General features: G+C 37.0%; 1 protein-coding gene across 1 annotated transcript in view; it reads right to left on the bottom strand.

The window, feature by feature from the left end:
• The window catches only part of LOC134796218 (lissencephaly-1 homolog), a 42,612-nt gene extending 24,129 nt beyond the window's left edge, over positions 1 to 18,483 (bottom strand). The window contains exons 1-2 of the mRNA XM_063768254.1: positions 18,332 to 18,483; positions 16,076 to 16,204 (exon numbers count right to left, since the gene is read on the bottom strand). Of these exons, the coding sequence (XP_063624324.1) occupies positions 16,076 to 16,113 (38 nt within the window). The 5' untranslated portion in view covers positions 16,114 to 16,204; positions 18,332 to 18,483. The remainder of the gene's footprint in view (positions 1 to 16,075; positions 16,205 to 18,331) is intronic.
• Between the last annotated feature and the right edge of the window lie 5,498 nt (positions 18,484 to 23,981).

The following is a 23,981-nucleotide window of genomic DNA, read 5'->3' as shown; positions in this document are numbered from 1 at the left end:
AGTGCCATATATTAGAAAGGGATAGCATGATTCGACCCTAAACCGCTGTCAAACCTCGGGTTTGTAGGAAGTGTCCTTTCTGTACGTTAGTACTATTATTTATTCTGTGGTTTCCCGAGCTGGAATGCAATACAAATGATATATTGATCAGTATACGAATAAATAACTTATTCTTACACGTTGTACTGGTGTTTATTGATATTTAAACAATTTCATGCAGGTTCTAATTGTCGAATTAATCGGTTTCTTCAGTGTATAGCATGACATCATCTGACATCACTTTGTCAAGTTGTATGTCGATGAGGTCAGCCACTAAACTTGTATAACGTAAATCTTGAGTGTGAGATGCTAAGTCAAACCTGATATAAAAATATCACATTGTGACCCTCGATTCGTATGCAATATGTTAATATATGATGAAGTCTGTCGAGTTGTTATCCTTATTGGAATAAGGCTTTATTAATGGAAGATTTTCGTTATATTAGCGTCCATAGAGCTTTATTATTGCCGGCTAGTCTGCTTGATAAGATAACCTTTGAGTACGTGTTTTAAAGACATTGAAAAAAGTAAGTTTACTTTACATATATATCCTACTTTTATTTATTTATAAGATAGTTGAAGAGCGAGTGGTATCTGGGAAAAGGGAATAAATAATTAAATATATACCTACCTGTATCTAGAAATCTTTAATGAGTATCATTACCTCACACTACTTACCAAGTTTAATTAAACGAGCGCAAGTAATAACCTGAAATGAAAACGTCCGAGTAATCCTACGGGCTATATGTCATAATTATTGGCTGTACAGTGGACGTCAAAGATATGTTTGCATGTTTTGCCTTATTACAAAGGAGTAAGGTGCAAAAGTGTAAACATATCTTTGACCTCGACTGTACATTGACAGTTGCCTCCAGAATCTCGCGAACTAAATTGACAGGTCAATGTGCACAAATGATACCACAGTTTGGCCAGTGCTGTTCATATCGATATTTTCAAAAAAGTTTGAATTAGAGAATATCGCGAAAATTCACCGCTAGGGGCGCTACTATTGCGCGGTCAGTTAAAATGTATCTTTAAGTAATTTTGTTAAGTTATATATTTTACAAATATTATTTGGTATTTCGAAAATTGTGCAATTTTATAGTAATAGAGACAAGGATATTGGGATAAACATATTGTAATATTTGTAATTAAATAAATATTTTATTTTATTTGTTAGGAAAACTTACAGCTAGATTAACAATTTAGGTAATAACATAGAAACAGTGATTTTGGCTCAAAATACAAATAAGGCCAGTTCAGACGGGGAGATATTACGTACAATGTGATTAATTTCTCATTTAATTTGTGTGGCCTGGACGCAAAAATTAAATCGTCTCGGTGATCCCTATTGCTTCGATTGTAAATGTAAAGACCATTCCCTAAAATGGACATTCAAGTTGACAATTAGGTCAGAATTTTACAATCAATCTCATTATGAATCAATCTCATCTACCGGCCACATGTTCAAAATTAAATCACCAATTTTAGATTTATGGCGACAACCGAGATGTTGAAATAAATAACTTGCCCCCAAACCTGCATACTAACATTGAAATTTGCCATTTCGCATCCGATTTGATCGGTAACGTCACAATCTTACAATCGAATCCACCACTTTTCTCGTCACATTCATATAAATCGAAATCGTTTGTGACCCCTAAACAATTATCACATGGGTAATATCTTACTTATCGATATAATTTTATCGACATATACTCGTGACTATTTTTTCTTTGCTATTCCTGCGGGCGCAGCACGGTTCCATTTTTATCGACTATCACTATGCGCGTCCCTTTCGCACTTACATACTTGTTAGAAGTGTTAGAACGTGACAGGCATGGTGACAAGGGATAAAAACGCGACCGTGCTACGCCGCCTGGTATCATTTTATTTGTCAAACTCATGTCAATTTAGTTCGCGAGATTCTGGAAGCGACCTTAATGCCACAGTTTTTTAAATTTTACAAATAGTTAACGATATCAACAAATATACTATTGGAAGACAGTGCTTAGATCCGTTATATTTCAGACCCAAATTATCTACACTACACACCAATCAATGTTAAAGTCGTGATGCGAAAAATCCATTACAGAACTGTCTACCTCAACTCAACCCTCGACACTCCTACCTTCCTAGATATTTAAGTATCTAGCAAAAATGTACCATTTTTACGTACTTTCGAAAAATGGTAAAGTACGTATGAAAATTTTTGCAGTTAGTCACTAATAAGAATTTAATTTTCAAGGAATTAATCTATGCCATCGATGGTGCATGGGCAATATGGATGGACATCCGAATTGCATCAATCGTATATAATTTATAACTGTAATTGGCAATTTAACATGAGTAATCAATTACAGGCTTATAGTGGCTATATTTTTTTTAAAAGTTAGCCAACGTTAGGTGAAACTAAACGTTTCCTACACGATTCTCTCATAAACCATATAACTTTCTAAGTGAAACTGTAGCGTTAGTTTATCGCAAAGGGTGTAATTGTATGTTTACTTAACTTCGATAAATAAATAGGTACTGAATAGACAGTGCACAGTATTTAAAGGTGTAGGTTTATGTTACAATTTAGTATTAACCGTAACGGCGTTATTCAACGTTTGTCAAGTCTAACAAGCCCTTAATATTTTGTATCATTTTGACATTTGTATTTGTTAGAAAGGGACAAGATTTAACAGAGATTTACTAAGTTTCATGAAAAACGGGAATGTCTTCGCCGAATGAAATCAAAAAGAAAAGAAAGGTATAAAACACTAATATGTTTCATTCCAGCGTTTACAAAACGTACATGCTGTTAATAATTCATTTGACTAATATGGTGGCAGTGGGGTAAATATCAATTTATATATTACGGAAAAACCCTTACAGCTACCCATCACGTTAGTAATATTGTATATTATTGTTTAATTATTCTATTATCTGGATACTACCTAGTAGGCTAGTACCTATTAAAATAGTATTTGACGTTTTCATCAAATCATAGAGTAATCTTGCCATTGGTCGATAAAAACGATTCCTTATTACATTATGACAGCAGAGAAAACATATTTGCACTAATTGATATATCATTAATTACTAAGCAATCTTCAAGCACAAGTCATGTAGTTCAATACAAGTCTGGGGTCTATGACACAGGTTTATATAGTTAGATATAGCTGAGGATAATGATACGCTACGCTAAAGAAGCTAGAAAAACGCTAATCACTCAATACAAAGCGTAATCCGATTATTGTCTTTACGCAACTGATAATCCTCGGCATTTAGCGTCTGCGAAAACGCCGATATACACGATTTGGGGAAAATAAATGTAGAGCCAACCTTCTTCTTGAAGTCGGTTAAAATTACGATTTTAAGCTAACGTCAGATGAAAATTACATGGTAAATAATTAGCTGTAGTAATGAACTGTAGTTTTGTATAGTAGAGAACATTCCAACGGTAAACGATAAGATTCTCAGCTCAAGATACAAACATAAAGCGACAGATTGGGAAAGCCATTTTGGAATAAGGATGGAAAATCCCCAAAAATAGAATAATTTGTAATTGGCAATATCAAAACCGTTTCTCAATTTCTGACCTTTTTAAAGAGAAGTTCATAGTAGCGGTGCTCCATTAAACCCTTGCAAATTGAATAGAGATAATTTCTTGGTTGTTATTGCGTTATTTCGCCCGGAGAAACCGAACCGGCGCGAAAGACAATCAATCTCGCGGGTGCCTATTGTACGCGTGGGACCAATCAGGCGAATCTTTTATTTTCTGGAAGTGAAAATAATCAATGTCTCGGCTAGATATTGGATAATACATTGCGTAATAGAATTCCTGGGAGTCATGTGATTGAAATTTACCGATCGGGCTTAAAAGAGCCGCACAGAAGCTGTCTGTCTAATAATAAGTGGACTCCGTAGGGTACGCACGCTACTTGAGAATTGAGATAAGACGCATGCGACACAGAGATTTGCATTTCTAGCCAAATATAAACAAAGATTGTCGAAACGCTGAAGGCGTAGTACTATATCAATGACTGTCAAAATCAAAACACGAAGGTTAACTATTAAAAGTGATGACGGCATATTAGTAACGTCTAATCGAAGACTACGACGATTAAGGGTAATGTTTACTGTTCCAATAGGTGCACTGGCCACACAACCTTGGTTGTTACAGTTAGTACAGCGAAAGTGGTTTCGTGGGCCGAGGCAGGTCGATCGGGGACCGCCTGAGAATAACTTTCACGCCACATTTCCGATGTTAGTACAATTGTAGGGACCAAGGCTCCTACGCTAGTATAAGCACTAAGTAAAACATATATAACCTTACATAAGGGCGAGGAGCTAAAGAGCCCTTTAAGTCTATTAGGGTGAGCTTAAGAGCTCTTTGCCCTGTTGCGATGTGGACACCCATTAGAGACGCATCCACCCAACTCCTATTTGAAAAAGATAACAGTAACATTTTAATACAATATATTTCTCAGTCGACAATATCGTTAGGTAAAAATAAAGCCTGGCTAACTAAAAATAGGGTATGTATTTATACGAACTTAATATATATGATGATTATTGATGTTCAATCTATGATTTGAAATGCTAAAGAAGCGTGACATTTTGAAGTAAAGACCTGTAACTAAGACGTGGCATAAAGTATATCTGTCTCAATACGATTTAATTAAGCTAACTTGTCTGTAAGTTACCTCAAGTGATATTTGAAAACCAAGTCCGCCTGAATAGCATTTAATAGACTTTTTACCACTGTTTATACGAGGCCTTTAAACGAGGCAGACTGCCGCGAAGTACCTAATAGCCTACAATTAGTTGACGTTAGTGGACATTACCCTTTTGAAGTTACACAAGTCCCGGAAGACGTTTCATTTTCATACTTACTACAGTTACTACCTACAATTTGATACGTTATCACTAACGTGCGATAAGAATGTTTAAATAGCGGTTCTTGAATGAATCGTAATACAAATGTGATTAGCGAAAATAACACGACAACCCCATTACCTTGATATTACGTGACGTTCGTCATCGATTAGCATTTCAAATTGGCGATGCGTCCACGTTTTAATATTATTAAATGTAACATAACACAGACGTAGACGCTCATGTTTTATGATATTACTCTTCATAAATTAATAGTCAAAATACACGATAAAGCGTTGGTACTTGGTAGGTACGGCTCTCTGAATCCGATAATCCGATTTGAAACTTTATTTCCTGAGGGAAATCGAAAACCATGTTCGCACCCTCACGCGTTTGTTGGTCTCCTCAAACACACATAAGGCACGTTACGATCTTTTTTATTAGTTGCATGTTGTTTATACTTGGAATTCCTTCTTCATTCCATTTTTCATTCTTGGAGGAAAGAGTAGAAAGACTAACAATCGTTTTTTAGTTAATTGTAAATTGTAACGATTCTCAATTGAATCAGACGCAATAAGTTAAAACCCAATCTAGCCTAAGAACTGCATCATCGAGTTATGTAAAAGTCTAGTGAATCGTGAATTCACTAGACGCCTATAAGTTCGTTTGTAATAAAACCGCATTTCTTTTTGACTTGCAAGTTAACTTAATCACTTTGGTAATTAGATTTTATGAACGCATTGCCATGTGATAATTAACGTTTAATAGATTAAAATTGCAATACATAATTTGCGATGAACAGAGAATGGTTTAATTTATAAGAATTGGTATGCATAACACTAAAAGTTTCTGTTATTTTTAAGAAGTTTGCTCTACACTGTTCATAAATCCATGTCCACAGCCCTTATCTGATCCTTCTTACGAGTCGCATACATATGTATACATTTACATACCCCACGTAAACATACAGATAATAAACCTTACCCCAAACGACGTATAACGGCAAGCCTAACGTAATGAAGTAAAACTATAGTAAAACTAAACAATTCTACGGGACAATCGCAATTTTTATTGGTACCATCGTATGAGAACCACGTATAGCTCATTTACATAGGGACGTGACATGAAAATTTAGTTAGTGCTACTGTGAACTTGCGTAAGACCTCATTTTAACAATTTTAAGAATGTTTTAGACAAGAGTGCGTGTCTGGTCTGCAGGTTTCGGTAATGTTTGCGCAGCCATCCCGGTAAAGAGGATGCGTATGGCAAGGCTGTGCTTAAAGTAGACAGTAGTACTATACATATGTGACGTTCCATGGGAAAAGGTACCTTATGGCGGCTGGCACTTAAGTCGCATAGCAGCGCAATATGATCGAAGCGGCGTTAATAATAGCGTAAGCAGCTAAGCACCAACCGCCATAAGGTACCTTTACCCTTGGGACGTCACATATGTAGTGGTGATACTGGTTAAAGAGCCACTTGTGAAGTTGTGCAATTTGATTGTAAACAGAATTTGATTTAGGATAAATAGACGTTTATAACATCGAATTTTGTAGCTGCACCTTACCCTACATAAATATATTTTTATACGTATGAATTTTTGACAAAAAAGTTTATATTAAGCGTATCTATCAAATAAAAAAATAGTTTATCTCTGCACGGAGACTAAGCATTTGTTGATACATTTGCGAGTTAGTCGCCGTGGACGTCTACATCAAGCATGTCTTCAGCGATCAAAGGAGAACCACCTACGCAAGGAAAAAACCATGCGTGGGCAGCACCTTTCTTATACCTATATATTTCAGGATTGGGTGGCCACCCCAGCCAAAAACGAGGCGTAAAACAATTTAAATAAATTGATTTCTGATTAAATCGCATACAGCCTTGGAAACGGCTTCATCAAATGGGGTTTATTAAAAAAAACAGCTGTCGTCTATTTATGCCCACCAAAGGAGAGAAAATCTTAGGATGACGATGGTAAGGTTTAGAATAAGTTCTCTAGTGTGGGGTGGTGGTGCCGCCTACGCGATTTGTTGTATCGATCGCCCCCCGTTGGCGCCGCAACGTCAGTGATGTTATTCTGACTACTTACCAACCGCAGGAGAACATTCATTCTTGCGATAGTGTGATCTCCAATTAAGCTTAGTTTTCATGGATCGCAATGTTATAGTATACTGGTTTGTTTTAAGCGAATTCTCGCGAGCTCTAGGTATATGATGGGAATAAAATGCCAGGCCAGAGCGAAGTGCGTCACACTGAGAACCTTTTCACGGACTCGTCCGGACAACCTTCCCTGGGGTCGTAAGGAAGCGAGTAATCAGTGAATTCCTCGAGTTCCACAAGAGATACTTATTTGCTATGGTACTACTTAAAACAGCTTAGATTTAATTTCGTGAATCGCAATTTCTCGTTGGTTCTATATTTTTTGGCGGCATGGCGTCATTCGTCAATTCATGTCAATTCTAAGCGGTACATGCTTTTTGCAAGACAATTTTATAGAGCGCGGGTGTATAGCTTCGACTTAGTATCTGCTAACCAAAAGTAGCTATTAACTAAGCAGATTTGGATCTTAGTAAACGTGTGTATACATTCCTAAATGGCACTCGCATGTCAATACTATCAACAAATAGCAGATAATCCACGTTTAGAGGCCAAAACAAACATGTGCGTGATGCTAAAAAGTAGAAGGTATCGAATAACTCACGGTCATGCCGTCGTAGGGTTTCCCGCTAATGATAAATGGGGTTACTTCGGGGGTTGGGGCGAAATTGGAAAAACCGAGGGGCGCCAAATGCCATCAACGCTTCATAATAGGGATAGGTCAAACACTGATAGTGATATTACATGTTCTTTTTCAATTATGTAAGTGGTTTATTTCATGTTTACCTGAACTACTGAAAATAACGACGGCTTATAAAGTGATTGGGAACGTGCTATCTATTATGGTCAGATTTATTTACTTTTGTCGTATCTCAAGTTGTCTCAGGTTTTCTAGAACTGTAGATAAATTAATGTTAAATAAAACATTAAATTTCATAAACGATTCTACATATGCAAAGTAATTTAGATGTCATAGCTAATAAATTAGCCGACTGCACATTAGAATAAATTTCTATTTAATATACAGAATGAGAATATTTTTGATTTTGTCTTTGGTATAAGAAGAAGGGCCTTCAATTTGTGTTTAGCAATAAATTTAAATAAGAGAACATTGAAGATACATACTTACTTGTTGAAAACAAGTTAAAGGCGTGGCAAAGCAGAGTAAAGCGAGCAAGCCTTTCCACGGTTATAGTTACTATAGTTAGTGTGAGGCTGTACAGTATACGTGTATCTACAACTGTACACACCTAGAAAATGTAGGTATATTGTATACTAGAGAAGCTGAATGTATAGCGCTTAAGGTAGCGGCAAAACGGCGCCGGCGAAGACTGCATTCCTTGCGATCCACCGAGTTGTTTGGCCAACGGGTCTTGGACCTTACAATGGGTTGCATGCCACATTTCACGACCACGACCGGCTTCTACCATAAGATATAAAACTTTAGATTAAATTGTGTTCGCTACGTCGGTGGTACACCCATAAAGTTCACCAAAACTTATTGCTGCGAAAGTTCCTCATACAATTTCTTTCCTAAAATATTTATAGCAATTTTTTTACACAATACGGTACAGACAACTTAATTACTTATATCTTCACATGTATACCTAATTCACTAATTCTGTTACACAAAGATTGTCTGGAAGAGATCGTTCTTTAGCGTTACCCTGTTGTTTGCCTCTATGCTTAATCAATTTTTTTTTATGAAATTGTAACTTTTATAGATTTTACAATAAAGAGTATTTTATGTATTTATTATACCTATTCATTCTCCCAAAAGAGTTACGAAAAAAAATGCTTACAAATAAAAGAATCAAGTTTGTGTATGGAGGAAGTATTTTCGTGAAATATGCCGCTCCCAAAACTTGTTACTACAATCCACGGCACAGAAACGAGGCAAGATTGTTTTGATAACAGCGGTAACCTTCGTTTAAAGAATGGTTCGTAAAGAACAGGTTGACATTGATGCTACTTGCGTCTTCTGTGATACGATGATTCATTCGCATTCATTACGAGTATGAGCTAGTGAATTGAATACGTTTGTGTGCAAGAGGAATGTAAGAATCTCCACATGATACTTTTCAAGGTCCGCGGTACCGCGTAACTGATGTAATTTATTTTAGGACCGCCTGGGATGCTATTACTTGCTCAGTGAAACAGACCAGAATAAATGCAATTTCCGATTATCTATATTGTTACGAATCTTGAGCTCATAGTAACACTGGTTTATCTAAGCATTTGAATCACCTGCTATGTAAGAATATGCGACTTGGGTTATGACACTTATGACTAGTATTTAGGTCTATTTATAAACAGCTGTCATCACACCTAGAGTTCAGTAGGTGAATGATTAGTAGATCGCATACTTCGCGCAGCTTTCTAACTGATAAGACGTTACATAACACGAGCGAGATTATGATCTTGATAAATTATGGCCATAAAGTATGACGCAATGCAACTTTTTACCGTTGTTTGGATATTCAAATGTAAAACTAAAAGTTGATCGATTATCATTATAGGGTATGATGCAAGGAGATTTTTTGTTGTTGTTTGGATGTTCAAATTGTAATGTACAACTCTCGATTTGGCCCAGATAGTTGAGGCCTCTACGACACGAATTTCGAGACCGTTCTCGTTTAATTCAATACAATAGAACACTGAATAAGATTGCTTTTGATCCACCCACTTTCACTGTTATTATCTTGAGTATCCCAGACGATGATAAGGCACTTCTTACGGGAAAAATAATTAAAACTACAGTACCTACTCAATCTATTCATTTGTCCAATCTAATTTCGATAGTATCATAAATAATAAAACTACAAATGCAAATGCTGTTTAAACTATTCAGTACCTAGTACTTTCTATAAGTAACTTTGCAAATAGCGTTTGAGCGGAAATTTAAACTTGAGGTATCCTCAGGGTCAAGAGACACCTGCTTGTAGACGAACATAAATATTCTCTCACGGTTACAGGGCTCAAACAAACCGGTAAAATATGTTATTTATAGCTTATTCGGGCCTCGTTTAATTTAATAGCGAAAGAAGCTGCGTTCCAACTCCGACACTTGGCTAAAACGTTATTATTGTAACGAAACAAAAAAAGTTGAAATTCCGCAACCGGCACGCGTGGCTAGAACGGTGGTTCGGCGATCTTCGGAATTAAGAGTATCGCGGACCATATCCATTCAACGAAATGTTACAGTTTTAATTCGTGATCGTTATTTTTAATCAAGGCGCGTTCGACGACCCCGATCCGTTGCGTAGCAGATTGAAACGGAAGGCGGAATCTGGGCAATCTACGAAGAGGGTGCAGTTTAAAATTGTCACAAGATGGTGCGTTTTGAGCGCTTTCCGATCGTCCATATACACGTGACGCAATAGCTTACGTATTAGGAGATTGTTGTCCGGGCGGGGCACTTTTATGGAAATCACGTTAATACTTTGATCGCATTTCTCTAATGAGCTTACACAACTATATTTTTGACAAGTTAAAACGTCCAATTTGTTCATTGTGGGACGATAGCGTGTGAATAGCATGGCCACATCTTTGTTTAGACGTCGTGGTGCTCGCGGTTCTCCTTTCACCGCGCCGAGGCAAAGGGTATGTGTCAAGGAATGCCAGGGCATTTTAGGTCACTACACAATAGAAAATTAGACATGCGCGTCTGACCTTACCTATAAGGATCTCATTGATTAATAAGTATAAGTACCCAGTATTACGAAATAAATTAAAAGAATAGTTGTCTTAATTAATAGCGTTGTTTGACAGTTACATGTTACGCAAAGTGTCAGCATCTGTCCATGGGTTTTCTCACATGTTTGTTGTATTGTAACCAAACCAGTCGGTAAATGAACCGTTGAGCAAACCTGACGTAAGGCCATTGTCTATAAGTAGTGTTGACACGTATTCATTTACGACTATACAACTTTCGACTTACAAATGTCCCAAAATGTAAAAGTTTCTGTTACAAGTAGGTACTGGTTAGCTTCATTGATAGCTATTGAAAACCGTTTACATACGTAAGAATCTCGTGATCAGCGTCATTAAAGCTCAGTTACGCAGCTCATGACATGTAATCAACGGTCCAACTAAGGTTATGGGATACAAAAACGTCAGTACCGAGTAACGATGATGGGATTTCTTGGTATTAGATGAAGAAAGTCGAGGTATAAGGCTGCAAACGCACAGACGCGGGGCGGTAACCTCTGTAATATTCGACTTGTATGACAGAGGCTGTATTATATAGAGCTTCGGACAGAAACTACGACTTGTTGTCAGTATGCGCAATCTTTAACACAAGTTCTAACATAGCAAAAGTTACATTCCGTGTCAGTTCGCCATCGCCCCACGACCGCTATCTGTGCGTTTGAGTCTTAAATGAAGGAAGGTGCACAGAGTTCAACGACTCGGCTTGGCGCTATAAGAACACTGTTACTTTCAAAGGTCGACGGAGCGAACGGGCGACCCCGTAATCGCCCAGTCGACAATAGACTAAAGTAGCAAAATCGGTGAAGATTTTCCGTGGAGATAAATCGCAATTTCACACCCGAGATGCGCAATACTCTGTTATCGAATCCGATCTTTGGTATCTTAGATGGTTAAAATACAAAGTAAGCTATTTCAGCCCGCACTGGAGTAAACTGGAGGGTACCCTAATATGAATATTATGAAGATAAACAGTAAAACAGTACCTGGGGCACTGGGGGCCTTGGTCACTTTTTCTTAGTACCTATATGACATTTATTTCAGTTTATAAGATAAACAATGTTCAAAAAAAAATTTGGTACATACCTGTTGGTACGAGTCTGTCTAAATTAAGGGTGTGTTTTTCCTAGTAAAATAATGAAATATCTTAATTTTACGTTCCTATCATGGTGAAATCAATAATTAAATCATGATTGAAAGTCAGGAAATTTGCAGCGAAATTCTATCACACCAATTTAGCTTCACACAAAACACATTCCAATATCTCTCGACCAGTGCGTAGTTTGTCTCCGCAAGTGTTAATTATTCAGCAGACAAGGCTAATTAATAAATAAATCGTCTTGTATAGGTAGGTACTATCCGCTGTCTCACTTTTGCAGTCATTATAGCAATTTCAGCATTGGAAGTGCTTTTTAGGAACAGTCAGCAGCAGAAGTGAGTAACCGGACCAGGGGGCTAGCCAACATAACAATCGTACATCGACAAACGCCAAACGTAAGGGTGGTATTCCATTTGTCCACTCTTTATTGCACACCTTAACCCACCCCACACAATAAATATACAGTAACATAAACAAGATGAGACACATATTACTTATTAAATTTCTCTCGACACTATATATTTCTATCTGCCTTGGATTTTCTCTGTCAGATGTAGATACTCGTATCTTGTACCTATTTCCCGGTTTTAAATCAATACTAAGCGCTTAGGAATGACGCAGACAGACACTCAGACGCGGAAGGAAGTAAGTTATGCGGTTATACAAACGCAACTGCGCTTGTAATATTTCTATTGGAGTTGTTCCGACTTCGGTAAGAGATGTATCACTTTCAGATAAAGCTTAGTTTTAGTGTTTGACATGTTACGAATGTTACGATATCAATTACTTACTATAAAATTACATAGGAAATACATATGTAAAGATTTACTATTTCTTTTCGTATGTTATTGACTTATCATCAATCAATATCATCATCAACAATGTACCATCTTTCAATGTTACTGAAATAGGTACATTGATGACTGTCGCAGAAGTATGGGTAATTAATTGTTTAATTAGGCTCTAATACAGAAATTATCCCGAACAAGCCGGTTTCCGAAAAGGCTATAGTACCATAGACCACATCCATACGCTGCGGCAAGTTATACAGAAGACCGAAGAGTATAACTTGCCATTATGCTTAGCGTTTGTGGACTATGAGAAAGCCTTCGATTCGGTGGAAACATGGGCGGTGCTTGAGTCTCTTCAGCGATGCCATATTGACTATCGGTACATCGAAGTGTTGAAGTGTTTGTATAGTAACGCCACCATGTCGGTCCGAGTACAGGAGCAGAGCACGAGGGCGATTCCATTGCGAAGAGGCGTAAGGCAGGGAGACGTTATCTCTCCGAAACTGTTTACTGCCGTAATGGAAGACGCCTTCAAGCTCCTGGAATGGGAAGGACTTGGCATCAACATCAACGGCGAATACATCACTCACTTTCGGTTTGCCGACGATATCGTAGTCATGGCAAAGTCGATGGAGGAACTCAGCATGATGCTCGATGACCTCAACCGAGTTTCACAACGGGTGGGCTTGAAAATGAACATGGACAAGACGAAACTTATGTCAAATGCCAATGTTGTGCCCATCCCAGTCTCTGTTGGGAACTCGGTACTCGAAGTTGTTGACTCGTACATCTACCTAGGACAAGTAGTCCAATTAGGTAGGTCCAACTTCGAGAAAGAGGTCAACCGCCGAATCCAACTCGGTTGGGCAGCGTTCGGGAAACTACGTAATGTCTTTTCGTCCGACATACCTCAGTGCCTCAAGACGAAAGTCTTTAATCAATGTGTGTTACCAGTGATGACTTACGGCTCCGAAACGTGGTCTTTCACTATCGGCCTCATCTCAAAACTTAAAGTCGCTCAACGAGCTATGGAGAGGGCTATGCTCGGAGTTTCTCTACGTGATCGAATCAGAAATGAGGAGATCCGTAGACGAACTAAAGTCACCGACATACATAGCCCACCGGATTAGCAAGCTGAAGTGGCAATGGGCAGGCCACATTGCACGCAGAGAAGATGGCCGATGGGGTCGAAAAGTGCTCGAGTGGAGACCACGGACTAGCAAGCGCAGCGTAGGACGTCCACCCACAAGATGGACAGACGATCTTGTTAAGGTCGCCGGAAGACGCTGGATGCGGGTCGCTTCCAACCGGCACGTATGGAGGTCCAAGGGGGAGGCCTATGTTCAGCAGTGGACGTCTTATGGCTGAGATGATGATGATGATGACAGAAATTATATTCCTTGATGGTACTTATTAGATGACATTATAGATAATACATTTTACTTATATCATCATCATCATCGTATCAGGACTTATCAGGACTAATCAGGAGGCCCTCGTGTTACGGTTTCCTTCCTGCGTTTTTAACAGACCGTCGGGTCAGTTTTTTAAGTATTACCGATCTAAAACGATTCACATAGGAATGAGTAATCTTCAGTTACTATGTATCTTCGCGTAAGAAGTATAAAGGCACGTTTAAGGACAGGTGTCGCGATAATATTAAACTAGATTACTAGAATAGTTTGTAATAATAAAATAACGACGCTACTAGCCTTATAATATAAGGGTAGCGTAGTGACCAAACCAGAAGTACGAAATTGTTGGGCTCAGGTTCGCATCCCGCACTATTCAGTTGTTTACCTAAGCAAATTATACACTTAAACCTTCCTAAATAATCGCTCTATTAAAAGGTAAAAAGCGCATTAAAATCCGTTCAGTAGTTTTTCGAGTTCATCGCGAACATACATACAAACAGTCAGACGCGGCGGGGAACTTTGTTTTATAAGTTGTAGTGATTATGACTACTGATATTGTTTAGCTTAGATTGTAAGCAAAATAATGCTAGTAAAAATCCAACGCAGCGACAGCTTACTGTTTTATTTGAAGAGTCATAATCCGAGGCTTATAAAATAATTTGGGTTGAGTGTTTCTGACTTCGCATTTAGTTTCATATTGAATACAGGATATTGGAAAACCTAATAAACGTTTGGCCTAATTAATTCTAATAGCTGTGCATACGGTGGGAACGAAAGTTTCTAGTACCAGTAAAGTGTCGGTAAGATTGCGTTAGACGCGACCTTGCTACCGCGCAACTATTTGCTTGACCGAATTCATTGAAACTGTAGTATTTCTAAAGTCTTTTTAGACAATAATATTAGATATACTCTATCCTATCCTATTGTGTTAACCCTTTGAGCGCCGAGGCGCCGACAATGAAACGATTTTGTATTATTTCCAGAGGTAGTTGGTAAAGAGGTTGTGCTGTGTTTCTAGTAGATTTTCTAGAGTTTTGGGACTGACTAATTTATATATGTATTACATTTTAACTAACATAACTTAATAAAAATCAACATCCTACAGCCAAGATTTTAAACAAGACCGTAGCTCATCAAAATAACTTCTTATTAACCACCTTAGTTTAACGATAGGATAGACTAATAATAGTGCTTCTATTGGATTAAAACTATAATAATGTCAAAGATTAGACACAGATGAAGATTAGATTTGCCGCATTAAACGCTAAGAACTCTCAAAGTCATCGTAAGTAGTCGTATATTTTAAAATATGACCAAGTGCACGATGTACGCCGGCAAACATATTAAAATGGCAATCCACTGGTTAATATAATTGGTGATAATGATAACGACGGGTCTATAAAGCTAGGAAGATAATGTTGTTTGTAACGTAGACACGCGGCAGCCAGGTTTAGGTCAAAAGGCCATGGTCTTTCGCGGACGTTACGCTGTAGCTGAGTTACTCCCACTTCTTTGATAGTGAAGGCACAATACAAACAATGAATCTAAACTTAAATTCTTTTTTCGGTAGAATATAACAAACGGATATCAGTTTATTGCTTTTTTAGGGTTCCGTACCCAAAGGCTAAAAACGGGACCCTATTACTAAGACTCCGCTGTCCGTCTGTACGTCCGTCCGTCCGTCCGTCTGTCTGTCTGTCTGTCTGTCTATCTGTCACCAGGCTGTAACTCAAGAATCGTGATAGCTAACAGTTGAAATTTTCACAGATGATGTATTTCTGTTGGCGTTATAACAACAAAATAAAATAAATATTTAAGTGGGGCTCCCATACAACAAACGTGCTTTTTTTGCCGTCTTTTGCGTAATGGTACGGAGCCCTTCGTACGCGAATCCGACTCGCACTTGTTTATATTTTTTTCTATAAACGAACTAAGGGAGGCAGAGCCTGCATCGTCAATTGTACAACCAGAATATAAATAAAACCCAAAGATTTGGCGTTCGGAGTTCGGAGTCGTTCGGAGAAAAAGATACACAAAATATTCAAGTAAGTACTTACAGCTCCTCTCGTTGCCGTTGAGACAACACCATTTTCATCGTGGTCGGGTGCTGCGGCGGGCCCGGGTACTGCACTAGAGTCTACTGTTTCACGCGGGAGACGGCGGAAGCGCCGTGGCCATTATCACACCTGACCAAAGATAAACAGGTTTATACGACAAGCTTTACTTACAGGTATGTGTTATTCAACTTTGAACCTTAGCAATATTACTTTAGGATCAAATTAGGTGTCGTAAACAAAGACAAACTGGTTTTTTTGAGACAACAAGCTTTACTTTTGGGCATTAGTAAATATGTCAAATTGAAATTGGAACCTTAGTACTATTGCTTCAGGTTTTAATTTGATTGTAATTACTAAAACTCCACTAGGCTTATTTTGATACTGGTTAAGTTAGCTTTTTAGGGTTCCGTACCTAAAGGGTAAAAACAGGACCCTATTACCAATACTTCACTGTCCGTCTGTCCGTAAATCTGTCACCGGGCTGTATCTCATGAACCTTTATAGCTAGACAGTTGGAATTTTCACAGACAATGTTTTCTGTTGCCGCTATATCAACAAATACTCTAAAGTACGGAACCCTCGGTGGGCGAGTACGACTTGCACTTACTTGTAAGGTTTTTTCCTTTTTTGTAATACCTACAATTAAGCAAACTGGTAATTGTTATAGTTAGGTACCTAAATTTCTTCAACTTTTTGATTTATACAGATATTTTTAAATGTACTTTGCCCACATCAAATTTTGTTCTTGCACCACCACTGATCCTATCTCAGCAGATAGAAAAGAAAATGTAGACTGCAAAAATTTTGATGGTCAAATGACCTTAAAAGAATTTGTGGAGGTCCTGGATGCAAACTACAAGGGATCGAAGGAAATAGCAGGCCTATGTCAAAGGACAAGTCATAGTTGTTGAAACCTGGTTATTCCATATTTGTCTGCAAGATTAGCCATATTTAAATTGTATACTACAATAATCAAGGCTATTTTTATTATCTTAAAGATCCATTGTGACAGATATAAGATTTTGGACTAAAAAACACTCAATTGGTTCATACATCTCAGAGCCTTCGGTCAGTGGTTCCCAAAGTTGACTGGGCTACGACCCACCTCAAAACCTGCCAAATTCGGGACCCACCTCTTGGCCATCTTAAAAAGGGGCCACAAAATACTATTGGTAAGTTTTTCCCTAGTAGTTTCAGGGCCCGCTCAATATTCGCTTGCGACACACCAATGGGTCGCAACCATTATACACACATAAGCATATCATGCTTATAATAGGTACATATCCCTTTTTGTGTTGGGGGTTAAAGATACATATTCAGTCAATATTTTCATAGACTTCATTTATGGCATATTTTCAAGTACATAGGTATTCTCATAAGAATAAGCTTAGAATAAATATATGACAACTATATTGGAATTTGGTTCCAGTAGAAATCATTCAAGTTACTATAAAATAGTAATAAAAGTAAGGATAACTCCACCAGTTTGGACAATCTAACTAATCAAAAAGACTGAAATCAAATTTAATCCATGGTTATAACATGATAAGGAGTTATCAATATTTTATATTTATTAATAATGGAAAATACTGTGCCACTTAATTCATGCCTTGAAACATTTTCAAGACAATGAATTAATAATATTATTAAATACTGTTACTCATTAGAAGGAAGTGAAGCATGATGATGATGATTTATAAAATGTTGTGTTGTAAATGCTTATCCATAATTGTATAAGCACACACTTTGCAAACTCCTTTATTACAACAAAAATAATCAAACAAAATAGTCAAATGTTTTCCAACTAAGGTCACTATTTCATGTTGAAAGGATTGTATCCACTACAATGTTTAGATGTCAATATAAAAAGCCATTGCGATGGCATTAGTACAAATATTGTTGCGACTAATTACTAGCTAGGTTTAGATCTGAATTTATCTAAAATGATATAATGCAGCAATGAGCATTGCAGTGACTCAGAATCAGAAATTAAACGTCAAGATCTGTCAATTTGCCACATCAACCATGCAATGATATCTTGGAATATAAACGATTTTACGACACTTCCTTGTTTACAATACTTCGTTGTTAACAAGTGTCGGGAATCACTACATAAAACTAACTGTACAACTAGTCAAATAATGTAACAGAACGGCCATATTGACCACATAACACGGACGGAGAAACATTCCAGGCACAACGTAGATTCACTTAAATCTTAATTCACTAACAAAACTTTGAGCAATAATTACTTACAAAATGCAAAAACACTTAAATTCGCACTTATTCGAAATAAATATCACTGACAAACACACTTCACAAGACCCGAGGCAGAAACCGTTCGTTGCAATGGCTCAATAAGCCGTTGTCGAGTTTCGATTTTTTCTTTTCTCTGCTTTCTAGCGTGTTGAAGTTTTAACGCCATCTATGATCAAACAGCAAAAGCTCTATATTTTTAGCCTGGCAATACTTTTGGCACAGATAAACAAAACATGAAGGTGAGGTAAAAATCATAGACAATAAAGATTTTTTGTGAAAATATCGGTATTTATCGAATCAGAACCACACTAGTGGGTATTTTATAGTCATAGTTTCAACGGATAAATTATCTTAAGGTTTTTACAAATAATAGTATGTAACAAGTGTTATTCATTACATATTTTTTAAATATTTTTATGGGTTTTATAATTGTTATTAATATTTATATATCGTCCGTTAAAAAATCTCATAAGATGGTACATAATTCAGGTATTTTGTACTTTACATATTCGGTTGACAAAGTACTGGACAATAAAGTACCTTTTAAACAGATGAAGTACGAGACGTTGAGACGTGCCTACTCTACCTACCCAAAACAAATGTCCGATCAGTGGCGAGAAACTCTCTTACTACGAACAAACGTATAGCAAAGATATTTGTCATAATTAGTTCAGCGGCGTGGCATTGGCGGCAGCACTGTTGAAATGCCAACTTGACATTATGCGTATACGAGCGGCAACCATTTTGAAATACAAAATTGACATAATTCGTGTGCAAATTTTGCAAAATAATAACAGTTTTCTAAAGTTGAGTTTGCTTCTCCTGAGTTTTGTGGTGATTTGAAACAGAAACCCGTACTGTTGTAAAATAGTACCATGGCCGGCAAAAACCGATATTGTGAAATATGCGGTGTCTGAGAAATCACTCGAGGAGGATTCTTTGCCAGATTTCTCAAGGATGAACAGCGGTAAGTCTACAAGTTCCGAAATACAACTACCAGGGAACAAATCAAATTATTTTATTAAACATTTTGATTTATCAGCCGCGTAACAAGCTAAAGACCGACCGAGACGCCGATTCGAATCCGGTCTCCGCCACTCCGTAATAGTAGGAACAAGCACGTATTGCTCGCCCTAAATGTTATTTATTTATTTATTTAATAAAATACACAGGTATTCTTAAAAATAGTCATAGCCCAGCAAAACTCAACAATGAGTTTGACTGTGGGGTCATCAGTCTCTAGTTATCAAAGTTGTTGGTCAAATACTTCCCAGGCATTCAAAGATGACGTCTATTTCAATTTATAAATTCCTAAAAATGTTATTTGCTACTTATGCGGTGTATTATTTGAATTTGCTATGTTTCCTACCTGTAAGTCTCTTCTAATAGTTAGGGCACAGGGTACTTATTAGACCGACACACCCCACGTTGTTTATCATCATAGAATCTCTATAATCTCCATTTCTTTTTCAAATATGACCTTTTATTACTATAAAAGCTTACGTGTTATTCAATTTCATATTTTAGTTATCTGAAAGTAGTCCTGCCTGCATGAACCCAAATGTCGCAATCACTTTAAAGCACATACTTACTACTACTATCTTTATCTTATGTTTGCAATACTTATTGATTTAATTTGCATCATTTGTGTCCCTCAATATTATGTTTACAGTACACAATGAAAAGGAAGCCAAAACCACTTTGCTTACAGGTGTATAACTTGGGTTAGACAAGCTAGACTGGAAAAGAAGATCTCGCTCATTTACCCATAGAAAAGTTGCAGGAGATTCGTCACGTTTGTGGCGATCATTTTGAACGGAGAGACTTTGGCAAGACAGGAAATAAGCTACATGTCGAGCCATGCTCAATTGCTCAGTGTAGAGTTTCGTAGTTACGATTCTGTCAAAATAGGCCAAACGGGGGATATTCGTAAGTATCATGTAGGTACATTATAAATTACAGGGAGTACCTATTTGCAGCGCTTTGTACGTCTTTTTACTAAGAAAAAGGAGATTTTTAGCAATAACTCAAAAACGACTGGACCGATCATGTTTGCTATAGTTTTCATTGAAATTATTTATTAAGCTTTTGTTTCACGATTTTTGTCATACTTTTTGGACCCATGGTTCAAAAGTTAGAGGGGTGGGCACATATTTTTTTTCTTTTGGAGCGATTATATCCGAAAAATTAACTATATCAAAAAAGGGTCTCCTTATTCGTTTTGAAAGACCTATCCAACGGTACCCCACGCTATTGGAACAAAAAAAATTTTCTATAGTTTTTATTTTATCGCTGCCGCAATGCATGATATATGTACCCATGCCAAATTGCAGCTTTCTAACACTAACGATCACGGAGCAAAGCCTCGGACAGACAGACATGGCGAAACTATAAAGGTTTCTAGGTGACTACAAAACCCTAAAAAGAGCCTATTCAAAGTTAAATCTTTCCGCACCTCCACTGTCGGAATACCAATTATTATGAGAATTTCCTCAACATGCTGCAAGTAGACAAGGTAACTTTCTATTAGCCATAATTAGTAATTAGCCTTAGTTGTAGCCCACTAAGGGCCACTTGCACCATTCACTAACCCGGGGTTAACTGATTCAACCTAGAGTAGCCATGGTTACTGTGACGTCTAGGTTCTGTTGTATTACAAGGTGATAAATAAAACTCAGTTGGTCAGTCAGGTGTGCTCCGCGACCCGCCTGTACGCCATGACAGTTGACAACAGAATGTCGACTTGCAGGGAGTTCGCATTGCACTTTTATTGTATAAACGTCACATCTCTTCCTTTTTATAATGATTTATTTATTTTATTTTATGCGTTAGCCATGCAACAATAGTTCAGTCATCTCACATCTGTTTATCTTATAACTGCTAGGTTAATTTAGATTCTAATTCCGACATACTACCACCGGTTCGGAAAACAGCGTTAACCTCAGACCCGAGAAGAACCGGCGGAAGAAACTCGGCGAGGTGTGGATATATTCATTTCTCAACAGTTCAACAATAAACATTTTTTAACAATATAACCTTGGAATATTTACACTATTCCTAGTATCTCTCTCAGTTGCTTAGCGGTCAGCTGGAAGAGATCCTTTAAAGGGATGAGTTCGCCTTTGTACACATTTATTCTATTCTCTTATTGTTATGTACTTGTTTAGCGTAATAAAGTGTTTTAATACAATTATGGTTTTACTTTTACAATGTCAGTCTCTCTCCTTCTCCTTTTTTCAGTTTTGAATTTCGAGTCTGCTTTCTTTTATTCAAATTGATAATAACTCGAGGTTTAAATATCTTACCAGTTTAACCTTAATTGATACATATTTTCTTTGGATGCTTACACTTTTCTAGGTATTTTCATTAGCGTTCAAGCTATATACACGTTTCACACAATTAATACCTATTTCGTGAATTTCCAATAAAATTGTAACATACAGGTCGCTTTCCAATAACATCTCGTACATGTACATTATTTATTGGCAACAACTGATTTCCTCAGTTTTACTTGGCTGTTTGATAGGTAATATAGTATAATATATAGATATAATGCAATTTATAATATACGTAAATGGTCCAATGTTAAGTAAGGTAAAAAGTCATACCAGATATCACAACCTATTTAGTTTTACTTGTGTACTGGTATGTTATTTACGCAAACCATGATCTATACAAATAGATTTCTATTACTCGGGTAAAATGATGTAGGTACCTACATATTTGACCGTTATTATTATAAATTGCATTGGATACATTATTTTATTACCGTTTTTTAATTATAATACTTGCTGAATACAGTATTGACCTCAATTATATTCAAGTATGGTATATCGACTGTACTGTTAATCTAGCAACTTAATGTTACTTAATACAATGAATGATATTATTTATGTTATGAAAACAACTTTAATCCCTGCTTACAATTGGAAATTGATTTTAGCCTTGACTATAGTCTACAATAGCCCTTGACTACAATATACACAGCCTTAATTTTACAGTTACAGTCACATTAATAAATTTTTTAAAGACATTTTGCTTCCCTTAGGTTCAATTACTTACAGATTTATTATAGAGCAAAACTAGCACCTGTGTATGTTCATTTTGATGGTGGCATATATTGTTTAACTCTAATTATGTATATTTTACAAGGAACCAATGGAATTTCATTACCATGAACACGGTTTCACCGACTACATTGTTCGAAGATTTACTTTATTATTATTCCGTTGCTTTAATAAAACCCTACGCCATTTTGGGTTTTAGTTCATACTTGGTACTTAGTACCTGTACGATAATTAAACAACGACTTAAGTAAATAACTCTTTGATAATATATATGTACTCTTGCAAATATAGAGGCTCGATCTGCAACCTCAATTTACAAGGTTTGTTTGATTTTGTTAGTTACAACCTCAACTAGGCAAACTGCAATTTGGTGCAATCAAGATCACGTCTGGTCCTTACGTTTTTATACGTACACAGTATAAATTTCCCACTAACGTGCCTTTTTATTACACTTAATTAAAACTCATCTCTATCTGGGTAACTGTCCGATATTGACGCCATCGCTTGGCCGTCCATTTTACGGATTTGGTTACTATGTTCGTATGTGTATGTTTTCACTATTAGGAACAAGTCATATATAAAGTAGCGCAGTGGGAGTGCAAGGTTTCACGCATCGTCACTGATTGGTACTTTGTATTTTTTTCAGCATTTACTTTAGATACCTACACAATGTGTGGCATTGTGACGGACCCAGCGTCTATTTATTTACCTTAAATTGACCTTTGACCTGATTGTAAATTTATAGAATTACTATTGTGTTCTTTTGGCACTAAAATTAGTTGATTGGCTTTAGGTAATTTATTTATTTTTGGACTTTAATTTAGTCGGCCCGTCGACTTTTATCGGTACTCATTTAGTCCTAGTGCAGCTTTGCATTTTGAATTGGCCTTTGTAGGCACATTTATCACATGCCGGCACATTTTATCTTTTAGGGGGAAGGCGGCGCCATTATCGCAATCCTGTCTACCTGTTTGTTATGTTTGCCCAAAAACTCTTTCAGTTGCCTCCTAACATTTTATCAAATTTGTTCCCATAATCACTTGTTTATTGTAACTGAAACCCCTAGATTCAATATTTTCCTTTAGATCGGCGGAGGCTCAATTTTCCGCATTGAAATCACATTTAGAATCATTAGGAATAGATTAGATTAGAAATTTCCAAAGTACAATTCTTGTTGCATCAGTCGAAACACGAATCGTTCATACAAACTCTGTTTTTGCGAAAAGTATTCTTATAATTTGTCGACAGCAACTTTAAAAATGTCCATTACGCTAGCTTCTGAAACGTGCGTACTTGGAAGAGTGCTCGCAGATAGCAGGCACACGACACTCAGGCACATTCTAAAGCGGACAATTAAGACATTATTGTAATACTATCCGTAAGTAAGCACGGAACATGTGCGTTAGGTAAGTACCTTCTAACTACCGAGTTTCTGTACTTAAGGAGTTATCGAAGTAACCTAACGTGTAACAAACAGAACAGGTAGACACATATACATAGGATTGGACCCCAAGACATACATTAAAGTTCAACGAGTCTTTGTGACAATAACCTGAGTTTCACTCCTTAACGTTAATTAT

The sequence above is a fragment of the Cydia splendana genome, chromosome 13 (assembly GCF_910591565.1).
Source record: "Cydia splendana chromosome 13, ilCydSple1.2, whole genome shotgun sequence".
Taxonomy (NCBI): domain Eukaryota; kingdom Metazoa; phylum Arthropoda; class Insecta; order Lepidoptera; family Tortricidae; genus Cydia; species Cydia splendana.
Note: the sequence above shows the minus strand (reverse complement) of the source record. Positions and strands in the feature narration are given on the sequence as shown.